At 40.7% G+C, this 11,955-nt stretch overlaps 1 protein-coding gene across 1 annotated transcript in view; it reads left to right on the plus strand.

The window, feature by feature from the left end:
* Positions 1–11,955, plus strand: part of PRDM2 (PR/SET domain 2) — a 92,554-nt gene that overhangs the window by 34,272 nt on the left and 46,327 nt on the right. Inside the window, exon 5 of the mRNA XM_019511876.1 lies at positions 1,943–2,095. Coding sequence (XP_019367421.1) covers positions 1,943–2,095 — 153 coding nt within the window. The remainder of the gene's footprint in view (positions 1–1,942; positions 2,096–11,955) is intronic.

Consider the following 11,955-nt stretch of genomic DNA (forward strand, 5'->3'; position numbering starts at 1 on the left):
TGAAAAATAAGATGTCTCCTACTGCCAAACAGTGGTTAGGAAAGAACATTTGACATTTCAGGATGCCCTTAGGCTACACCTTACATCTATTACACAATTAACTAGTTAAATATGCAGTAAGTTTAGACTGGTCATACATGCAAAGTAATTATTACACCATAAAAATGACTTTACAGCTTAAAAAAAAAAAGCCAACCAGCTACTAAGTTAGTGCTTGAAAATGTGTAAGAACTCTATAGCTGGTTCTGCCCACTTTGAATTTGAATGGGTAGCAGTACTCTTATAGACACCTATTTTTCATTGTGATGGAGAACATGGTTGGTGTGTGGCATCTTGGAAAAGAATCATATTTTATAAGTTGGTGGCCAACACTGATCACTTGTCAATATATTGACTGTATTACAAGCAGTTCGGAAATGAAAAAGATGATTAAATGGAGTTACAAACCAGCTCTCCTGGAAATAAAACTGAAAAATGCATGTGGGACTTGGAATATAAACTATTTTAAACCTGTAGTTTGCTAAGCTTAATTAAGGAGGTCAAGTGAATGTTTAAATGTTAGGATGTGATTTACCCATTGAAGACCAATAATAAGTAAACCTACTTTACTTACTTGTGGGTTTCAAGTGAAACTAAAAGGGTCAACTTTTCTAACGTTACTTTTCCTATTCCATCAAATAATAAGAATAACAAACACCGTAATGCATTTCTATATTGATCTAACATTTTCAAATAGAAACTGTTCTTTGAGACCTGATAAATTGAAAGAAAGTTAAATGTTTATGCTAATTTTAAATTTAATGCAGCTTTAATTACTGTTATAGGTTTAATTTAAAACATAACTATACAATCCTATTCAGCTTGAACTATTACATGAAATGCTTAATTTAAGATAACCTTTTGCCAGAGAGGCTCGAAATCCATATTTTTGCAGAAATCTTGTCTTGTCCAGAAGAATGATTCATATGTGATAAATAGTCAGTGATGAGCACATTAGATCAAGTTGTAGAAAAGTACCAGTTGTGCACACATTAATTTTAACTTTTGTGGCTTTGTCAGTGTATCTTTTTTTTCTTAATTTCACAGTGAAAACAGCATCAAGGTATGGTACTGAAAATGTGTACACTTGCCAATTTTATTGCCTTTCATCTAGGAGGAGAAGAGAAGTCTAATGCGCTATTAAAACATTAATTTGTTGTACAAACAGAAATAGTCTGATTTTTCCAGTTTGACTTCTGCTGTTTTTCTGTAATAACAGTAGGTGCTTTTTTTAGCATGTTCTTTAACAGTTTCGTTGTGAGTACTATCAGACATACAGGAACTATTAAATAGTACAACTCCAGTATTTGCCAGCACAGAATAAGAAACTTTGAAAAATCAAGCCCAAATAAACAAATTCAGTCAAGTTATTACTAGTTACTTGTTCTAGTGCACCAAGCACAATATTACCTGAAGTAAACTGTACAGTTCTGCAGTTGAAAGGCTTCCTTGTAAAGCTCACCTACTCTTTCCTTAGTATCTTTAAGTGGCCTTCCTCAAGTCAAATCTTGACTCAACCAAAAGTTGCTTGAGTTCTGCCAAGAGAAGTCAGGAATATTACCTCTTCTGTCTGTCCGGATGGTAGCCATTAAAACTGAAGTCTTAAGCCAATTAATCGATGGCGGGAAGGATGGGGATGGGGGCAGGGAACAACCAGAGTTTTCGCAGAGACTGAGGGAGAGTACATTTCTGCTCTCCAAGCCTCCTGGGAAATATGCAATCTGCCAAGTTTCAGTAAAATACTTAACTTGGTATAATGCTTATAAATAAGCTTATCAAAATACTCCTTTCTGCCATAAGTCTTTGCAGTATATTTCTGTGTGGTCAGGATAATTATTTTTCTGCCTGCTGAAGAGGAGTAAATGTCTTTTGGTTGTTTTTTTTTTTTCCTTTTTCTCTTTAGGTGTATTACCCAAACCTGGGGTGGATGTGTGTTGATGCCACCGATCCAAAGAAAGGGAACTGGTTGCGGTATGTGAACTGGGCTCGTTCTGGAAAAGAGCAAAATCTGTTCCCACTGGAGATCAACAGGACCATTTACTACAAAACATTAAAGGTAGCACTGTCGGAGTAGTCAGTGATTCTTTCTCTTTGTTCAGGATCCTGTTTCTATTTAACTTTTCAGCTTAAACTTAATTTTTGAATAGCTTTAGAACAGGGGTGTCAAACTCATCTGGCCCCAGAGGCCTGATGAAGGGTGTTGGGCTGATCTGTGGGCTGGATCAGGCTGCACTGGAGCCAGCATGCTGAGCTGATTGGACAGGGTGCTACGTGCATCAGTTCCAGTCCCCCATGCTGCATGCAGCAAGTAATGGCCCCACTTGCGTTGGTCTGCACGTGATGTTTAGGGCTGGCATTGGGGCGCACGTTGCGTGGAGCAGCCTCCTGGACTGGCCCTGTGTGTTCGTTCCAGGGCTAGTCCAAATCGGGCCCCAGGTTATCCATGCATGCCAGAGCCAGTGTACAGGGCTATTCTGATGGGGTGTTCCATGCAGCGTGTGCCCCACATGAGAGCTATGCATCACATGCAGAGCGAGCCCTGGAGCAGGGCCAGCACGTGATATACACAGCACAGGGGACCGTACATGGGGCCTGTGCTGTGTTCTGTGGCCTGCTGGACTGGCCCTGTGCACTGGCTTTGGCATGGCCCAGTGTAAACCAGTCCTGGACCCAGTGCATAGAGCTGGCCTGGCCTGGGCACCGCATGCAGTGTGCATGCCCTCCAAACCAACCCCCTGTGCTGCACACAGTGTCTGTGATACCTGGATCAGCCCATACACCAGATGGGTCAGTGTGAGGTCCAGGGGCTGGCTCATAGTGCTCCATGGGCCACATCTGGCCCATGGGTTTCATGTTTGACACCCCTGCCTTTAGAAGATTCACTTGAAATATTGCAGATACTCAGTTTTTCAAGTTCATCATGCAGGATATGCAGGAACACTGAGATTTGTGTGTGTTTAAAGGTTTGATACGCTGCCACTAGTCTGGTCAAGTGAGTCCCGAGGCTGCTGCGACTGGGGCACCTCAGATGCCATAACAATCCTTCTGTACGCCGCCCTATGTTTGGCTAGCTTTGTGCACTGTGTCAGTTGAAGCCCTATCTAAAGCCCCATTACGTTGCCACTGTAAATACAAATTTATGTGCAAAACTTACAGTAAGTGATTACTGTTGACTCTTCAGTTGCCAGGGATGCTCAAGATGCATGTTATTCACAATAGCCAGCTTGAAAGATTCTTTCAGAAAACAGCAACAAAAAAGATTGTGCATCTCCCAGACTCAGTTTTGCAGAACGTTTCTGTGAAGCAGTTTTTTTTGTTTTTTGTATTTTAGAATGCATAGCTTAAGACACGTTTTATATCCTCAACAAAAAACAATCCCACTACTTCAGAGGCTTAAATATGTTGTAAGAATTTTGAAAGACTAGTTCTGTTTTGTTCTGCTCTTTTGCGCCTGTGATTAAGAGAAGTATTAATATACACTGATAGCTGTTTCAAATCAAGGTAATGTAGTATGATGTACATTTATCTTTGCCATCGCTCTGGCAAATAGCTGTGTCTTATTTTAGATGCCAGCAAAATGATAGACATCTAAAAGTAAACTGGTGGTCACCTAAGGGTAAGAAGCTATGGATATGATATCATTCAGTATTGAGGCTTTTATATCTTAACAGTGCCTTGATGTGATGCAGAAGTTTAGTAAGCTTAAAATTGTTCTACACGTGTTCTCTGAACTGCATGATTTTTAAATGTATGGTCTACAGCAGGGATGTCAAACTCAACCAGCCCCCAAGGCCAGATGCAGGCTGCAGGGCTCTTCATGGGCTGGATCTGGACCTAGAGGCAGTGATGGTGAGCTGAGCAACGTAAGGGAGCTGCAGGGATTAATGCGGCCATTGCTCACCTGCTGCCTCTGACATGTCTTGAATGGGGCTCCATATCCTGATTTCAGCAGTGGGCCCTGACCCCAAATTACTAGGCCCTGGCTTCTGGAATTACTGTGGTGTAACACACTGCATCCTTTCTGCAATGATGTAGTCTTTGAATCAGTCAGTAAGCAACAACAAGAATAAAGCTTTTGAATTTATTCTTCACATGGATGGTTACTACCTGATGGCTTATCATGCTGGTAATGGAAGCTAAGAGTTATTGATGGTACAGATTATCTCTGTTCACAAATGTATCACTTCTGTATTTGAAATGGTCCTTGTGATTGGACTACACTCCCATTGGGATGGATTCAGTCCTAATAGGTCTTGTCTTACCATTACTAGTCACCCCATGTAGTTCACAGTCAAATAGCACTTCCTGATCAGAAGCTACTGATAGAATCCACTTTATCAGTGTAGAAAACTGTCTGAGATCTGTCACATCGTATGATCAGTTTGGAAACTAGATTGGAAGAAAAAAATAGTTTTGAGTTTTCTACGTGCAGATCTACCACTTTTCCAAATACGAGAAATTCTGTATGAAATAAATTAGCATAAAAAATCTATTCAGTTTTTGTAAAGTTTTTTTTGTATTTATTTCCTGCAACTTCTGTTGCACAACAGAGTCTGTCTGAAGCCACTTAGTACTTCTACACAAAGACCTGAAAGGCTGGCTGTTTTTCAGATGCCGAGTATGGATTTGACTAAACCCTATTCATTGCAAGTTTTAAATACATAGATGTGTGGTTTCCTGTGCAGTAAATGGTAACAGCACAGGTTATAATAAGGCTCCATTCCAATGCTGCCTCCCATTGGGAAAAAAAATGTGTAAACTCATATGTAATAACAGGAAGTAAATAGATCCACAGTGGCCAAACCGTGGCTCGCGAGCTGCATGCAGGTCTCCGGCACGATACTTGCGGCTCTCTGGAAATTGGCCAAAGTCCCTGCCCACTTCTCCCAGAGGCAGCTCCAGGGGACAGCGCAGCCCTGCACCTCCCACTGCTCCAGCTTTCCCACTTGGGAGCATGCCCCAAGCCTGCCCTTCTCCTTCCTCCTCCCCCTCCAAAACTGCCAGCTCAGGCATTGGGCTGCTGGGGTGAGGGCTGCAGCCACACCGCTTCCCCTGGGGCACGCTCCCTGTGGGGAAAGCTGGAGCAGCTTGGTGGTAGTGGGGATGGTGGGGGGTGGTCAACTCCACTCCGGGTCACTCAGCACCCCTGTTTGCTCTCCAGTTCTTGAACTTTGATGGGGGATCAGATGTGGCTCCCAGGGTGAGCAACTCTTGGCCACCCCCGAAATAGATCTACCTCTACAGCAATGCAGATTGTCCGTTACATTTGAAAGCATTTGTTTCAGTATTTTTGCCCTTCCTATTCATATACTTTTTTGAGGAGGAGGTTATTGGCTAAACGCTTACCCTTCTAGTTTGTCACACTTTGTGAAGCAATGAAGAAAAACATTTTAACACTGGAGGATAAAAGGTTCTTGGCAACATTTTACTTTCTATATAGGGTCAGTTTCCTAATACAATCCAGCTTCGGAGAGTCACTTAGGCTGCTGACAGATGTAAAAAGCAAAAAATTGCACTTTATGGGAAGAAGCAGCACTCTAGTTTGACCTGGCTCCGCAGCATAAGTATAAATTGGGTGCTTCAGCAGGGCTTTTTGGCACTTTTATTTAAAGCCGAGTCAATCAGCTATTTAGATAAAATGCCAAAAAAGCCCCACTAAAGCACCTGATCTACACAGATATTGGGCAAGCCAGGGCCAACTAATGTGCTGTCTCTTCTGGCCGTGCGCTGGGCTTGGTGAGGGGCGCACTGAGTTTTAAATTGCCAGGTTTTTTTTCACTTCTGTAAGCACCCTTAGATATTACAACATGCACTAAAAAGAAATGTGTGTTAGGCAGTAATTATACTTTGTAAGTTTTCAGTAAGAATACTTGTTTTTAATCTGGAATTTTGTTTGGTACTCCTCAATGATGTCATGGTAACTATAATTAAATTAAAGGAAACGGATATTAAGGAAAATTGTTTGATTCGCAGTGCTGCAAAACCTAGTATTTTGTAGCTATCTGAAATAACTACATAAGTGCTAGGTGACGTGTGTGTTTATAGGAGGCAGATTCCCAAGGTTAAACTATTGGAAAGAGAAGCATGCAAATAATAGCTGCAAAGACTGAACAAATGGACAGAGGATCACGTAGGAAAGATTTCAGATTTCTTGAGGCTGAAGAGGCATATTGCCACATGGAACAGTTTAAAATATGCAAAATCATCTCTTCTGTTGGATTAGTTTAAGTCACTGTACATGCCTTAAATGGCTTCTTTCTTAAGGAACTCTCATCTCCTTTAGTAGAGTTTACTCCTGCTGTGGTGGTCTTTTTTTAATTTGTGTTTTTAAATAAAATATAAAAAATAGCATATAGTCTGGTGTCTATTGATAACACAGTCTAATATTAATTAACATTTATTTGTTTAAATGTGCCTGCCTTCTATAATCAACTAACATTCTTTGATTCAGATACTAAGTTAGCTAGGGCAGAGAATATGTCCTTGCTTGAAATGGTATGTACCACAGATACCATAAATTTATTCAGATGGCTGAAATACTCTCCATGTTAGTTTGAGTCCTCTTGCAGTCAGCATGCCTTTAGAAAGATGTGCAGTGTCACTGCTGTTCTCTCACAGAACTATTGTGGTGTATTTATGTTCAATGTCCTAGCCTTTTAAAATGGTCATAAACTTACCACCTCTGGCATGCAACTAATTGCCTGACCCTTACTGCAGTGATTCACGAAAAAGAATAAAATTAAGTATATTTTACTTGGTCGCAAAAATAAGGAAAAATAAATTTTGTAATGCTGGCATCTATGTAGCTTTTTATCGTTATTTGATTAGTTGGCATTTAAAAGGTTTTTACACACACAATTAAAAATAGCTTCCATTTAATTATTCCAATTTTTCAAGTTTCTCCTCTTATGTTCTTGCGGATTTTGAGTCTGTAATTTAAGTAGCCTGATTTCAAAATGTGAAAATATTATCATAAAGTTTAAGAAAACCGCTTGGCCAAGATGAGCAGAGTCTGTCTGAGCTTGTTTGCTAGACTAAAATCTCAAAGCCATGTAGGTATTTCATTTTCTTTATTGCATCTGTTAGTAGCTAACAGCAGAATTGCACGTTTGGGACTTTCTGTTCTAATGAGGCCTTGGATAGAGTTTTAAAAGGAGAAGTGAATTAACATACTTCACTTCTCACAAGCTGATGCTTTCAAGTTAGAATAGGCAGTATTTGGAGGCTGTTTTGCATATATCTTCCCTAATATACATATGTGCAACCGGGGGCTGCCTTGCCACAACTATTTAAACTCATAATTGTTTTTCAAAACTCCATTTAAAAAATGCCATTGAGAGACAGTTTAGAAGTATGTTAAAGTTCTTGGAAACTGTCCATATGATACAGTACTTACAGGATTATGTCTTTAAATATTAACTAAACAGAACTAGCAGTGAAAATTCAACTTCAAAGTGTTTTAAGAATCAGCTTGACTGTAAAGCTGTGCCCAACTTAAGGTGAAACGTATTTATGGAAAGCTGTTTTTTCCAACGGTAAATGCATAAAAAGCATGAGACCTTGCTATGAAGTGACAACTGTAAATCAAAGAATGGAATTTGATTTTTTTCAGGTGTGAACACAGCACATGCGTAGAAACACCCATATGTAGAGTTCAGTGCTGTTGCAAATGAAATCAGGTCCTTATTGTGCTGGGTGGTGAATCAGGGTAGTAAAAGACATTTCTTTTACTGAAGAATTTAGGATCTCGTGAGACAAACGTTGCTGGTAAACTGTGTCTAACTTTTACGAGGCTGGTATTAAGAAGTCAAAGCAAAGACTGTACTCGTAGGGTTTGTACAAGTGTTAGGCTTCTACCAGGAAAATCTCAGTTTCCCCAGGGAAACCCAAAGTGTACACGTGTGCACATAGTTTCTACCGAACTACAAATGTCAGTTCTGGTAGAAAAATAAACTGACTGCACTCCAGGAGGATACAAGTAAGTCCTGGTAGAGTTTCTACCAGAGGAACAAATGCATTTACACTTACCTGGGGGTGTTGCGGGTAGGAGTTTGCTGAGTGGAACAAAACCATGAGAATTTTCTTGGATCTTCTGAACACTTGTGCATACAATTTTGTACTTGGTACACTTTAAAAAAAATCAAGTGATTCAGGGTTTCTTTAAAGTAGAGTTCTTGTTTTAAAAGTATTGCTAGCCTAAGATGTGTTCTAATTGCCCAAGCTTGGATTATGCATGACAGCATCTCATTTTAGAAAAACTGGGACAGGTGGTCTTATTTAGACACTGATTTAGGTTTAGTGTTTTAAGTTCTTAATTGATTAGAAAAGGAAAGTCATCCAAATACAGAGTGAAGTTGATTGCTTAACTTCATCATTCTATTTTCTCTGCGGGTTGTTTGTTTAAAGTACAGGTTCTTTGGAGCAGGAGCCTTCTCTTCATTCCTAGCTATCAAAGAAGGAAATAATAAGCTACTCAAAGTTTATTCCATTGGCTCTCCAAAACTTTAAACAGAAACCAGTCTAATGCTTTCTTTTATATAAAAAGATTATATTGGTTTAATTAAAGGGTGTATTTTAAAATTTGTGCAAGTCTCTTTATAATCTTAGATCGGTTTTTTAAACCTGGCATACATCTATTTAGGTTACTTTGATTTAACATTGGCCTTAAAACTCTTAGGTGTGGAAGCGTGAACAGCCATGTTCTACTGGGGTCCCTGGTGCACATTCATTTAATGGTGCCATGGGATCTGATCCCAACAAGCATGCCTCCTGCCATACTGCACGTGCATGGCAGGATGCATGATTTTGGGATCATGGATTAGAGTCCATTCTTGCCATTATTACTTGCTAGTGGAGGGCGGGGGCAGGACCAAGATCTCAAGACTAAAGTGAAAGCAACCAGTGTGGTCCCAGGACCCGGACTGACAGTCAGCTGCTTGTTGGTCCCAGGGCCTGGACCACACCAGGGCTGCATCAGGACTCCATTGTGGTCCCAGGGCTGGGACTGACAATCAGCTTGTGTGGTCCCAGCCCCAAGACTACACTGGTGCCAGATCAAGGCTCCAGTGCAGTCCCAGGCCCAACTCTCAGTCCCAGCCTCAGAACTGCAAATACCAGAGAAACAACTGCACGCACAGTTTTTAAAGTCCTGTTACACTGGGATCAGGGAGAGGTTCCCTGATCCTGGGGTCGCCATGTGCTGGGGATGTCAGAAAACCATGTATACAGGTGGACTGCATGTGTGCTTGTTAAAGGTCTTAGCACACAGCAGCCCTGGGATCAAGGAACCTCTTGTTGATCCCAGGGTCCTCCCATGGCTGGGATGTATCAAGTGTCTTGCTCTGCAGCTCTGGGGCAAATGTGGAAAAGGCAATCAACCTTTCAGGTCTCACTGAGCCATGTAGCTCACCATCACCTGACACCAGAATGTGTCTTGTTCTTCAATCCCTACTGGAGCTGCAGAGCAAGGCATGTGTTATGCTGGGTAGTGGGGACCTGGCACCCCAGCACAGCTGGTGAGCTCCCCTCAACTTGGCACCCTGAAAACCATGAGGGGCTGTCCCACATGGCAATCAGCTTGCCAACACGGAAGTTGTCAGCTAAGCTCCATCCTGCAGCTAGCATCAGGCTGCATGGTATGGTTACCCTGCCACATGTTCCATTTAAAGCACAATGGAAACCAGCTACAAAAGTGTTGCATGTTTTGTGGAATATTTTTGTGGCAGGTTTCCCACTTTGTGAATCTATTAGTTACCTGAACGAATGGCAGAATTACTATTTATGGCCTGATTTAACAGGTTAATCCTGTCTTAATTGTAATGTCTGACGGGCCTTGGATTCTTAGTGATAAATACTATTACTTTCTTGATTGTAAGAATTAACAGAATAACTGGATGTTCTGGAATTTAGCAATGGGGAGAAAATAGCACTGATATCCATATGCTAAAATATAAAAATACTTATTTTAAAACAAGGGATGTTTTTAAACATACTGCACGCTTTCCCCTTTCCATCAGAATGATGCAAGTATTGCTCAGTTGAGGTGGAGTCTATTAAATACATTTCAATACTATTCATATAAATTGTTACTTAACAAAGTTAACAACCTTTTACTTGCACCAGAAATTTGAAACCTAAATCATAACAGTACTTCTGTTTGTTGAGGCTTGTTTTTTCAGCAGACCTATACCAGTGCCGATTGGGCAAGTTGCTGCTTGTAGTAAAGGAATCCCATCTATCATGTACTCAGAGTAATTTTACCTATTGCCATTCTTCCCAAACTAGCTTTCAAATACAGTGAGTTGAAAAAAAATGAATAAAGTGTGACTCGATCCAGTTCTTATAAAGTCCATTTGGAGTGGGCATGTAGGTTTGCAAACAGTTTCCACACTGCTGCACTAATCAACTGAGCAGGATGCAGGACCATGAGCAGGACCTCAGGATTGGCTGTAGAGGGGAATAGGGAACCATGAGTTCTTTTACTAACCAAAAAAACCTGAGGGGGTTTTTTTTTGTTTGTTTGTTTGTTTTTTTAGGAGAAATGATAACATTTTAATGATGCTTAGTAATTTCTATCTTCCAGTCAGTCAGAGGCAAGATTAATTCTAGGCCTCTCCTCACCCTTATGCCATGAAGGATTGCTCAAACAGCATGGTTATAACATGGATGGCTCAAATGTGAATGTGTTCTTCTTTCTAGCCTGCAAGGGTATAAAGATAAGGACTCTCTTTGTGCAGCATTTTGAGATCTCCTGACAAAAAACTCTGTAAAAAGTAGGGTTTTATTTCTTAGAACCTTTCCCCTTTGGCTGAGGTGAAACTTAAAATAATAGTTTGAGATTTTTTTTTCTTTTAGGATTTAATTTTTAAAGTAATTACCTATCTCTGATAGCACATTTTTCAATCGCAGAAAGGAGTGATTGGGGTCAAGAGAAAGAAAGGCATTTATTGTTTGTTCTCACCTGTGAGTAGAGTTGTTCACAGCAATGGAAAAGCGTCTGAAAGATGTTTTTCTTCTGAAAAATATGTGCACAGAGAGATTTTTATTGGGCTAAAATTGGGGAGACACTACAAATGAAGTCCTTGATGATTTTTAAGGTAAGGTGAAATAACCAAGTAAAGTATTGACTCAACTACTGATCAGCTTGGCAACAGTGCAGACAGATCAGAATATTAAACTGAATACACACTACTTGCTTTTTTATTCCTTTTCCTTTTGAATGTCTGTGTGTGTAAGAACTTTATTAATAAATATAAATGTCAAAAGATGTTTATTTAAATACACAAATAAACACCTTTTGGCATTTATATTATTAATCAAGTTATATATAAAAATAATTTTACTGTACCTAAGCAAGTCTTTCTTCTGAGCCCTTTGCCTATACACATATACCTTATACCAGCGGTTCCCAGTCTGCGGTACAGGTGCCACCAGTGGATCGCAGACAACCTGTCAGTGGTACGTGTTAGCAGATTTATTATAATTACTTTGAGACAAAAAATTGTTGGTGGCAAGGCTGAATTGAAAATGTGCTGGTGGCTTTAAATGGGTGGTGCGCAACCTGGCTGGCGTAGTTTGGGGACCGCTGCCTTCCGCTCGGTGGCAAGCTGTCAGCGGGAACAGAGCACTGTTTTTGTGGCTGTAGATATTTCTTCCTCGATTGTTTTCCCCGGCAGATCGGTTTCGTCTGCACAGCGCTCGAGTCACCGCAGTTTAACGCAGCGAAAAGGGGAAATTAAAGCAGCATTAAACTCGACATTTTAAGCGAGTGCATGACGGCAGTCCCTGTTCCGAAACAGCGCAGCCCGGCCCCACCGGGAGGTTCAGACCTGGTGCTTTAAAAGCCCTTTCTTGAGAGCAATGCCCCCTTCCCCTGCCCCTCCTGCTTACCTTCCTGGGCACGAGCAGCGCGAGCTC

Source organism: Gavialis gangeticus, unplaced genomic scaffold, assembly GCF_001723915.1.
Source record: "Gavialis gangeticus isolate Ggan-Ray unplaced genomic scaffold, GavGan_comp1, whole genome shotgun sequence".
Taxonomy (NCBI): domain Eukaryota; kingdom Metazoa; phylum Chordata; order Crocodylia; family Gavialidae; genus Gavialis; species Gavialis gangeticus.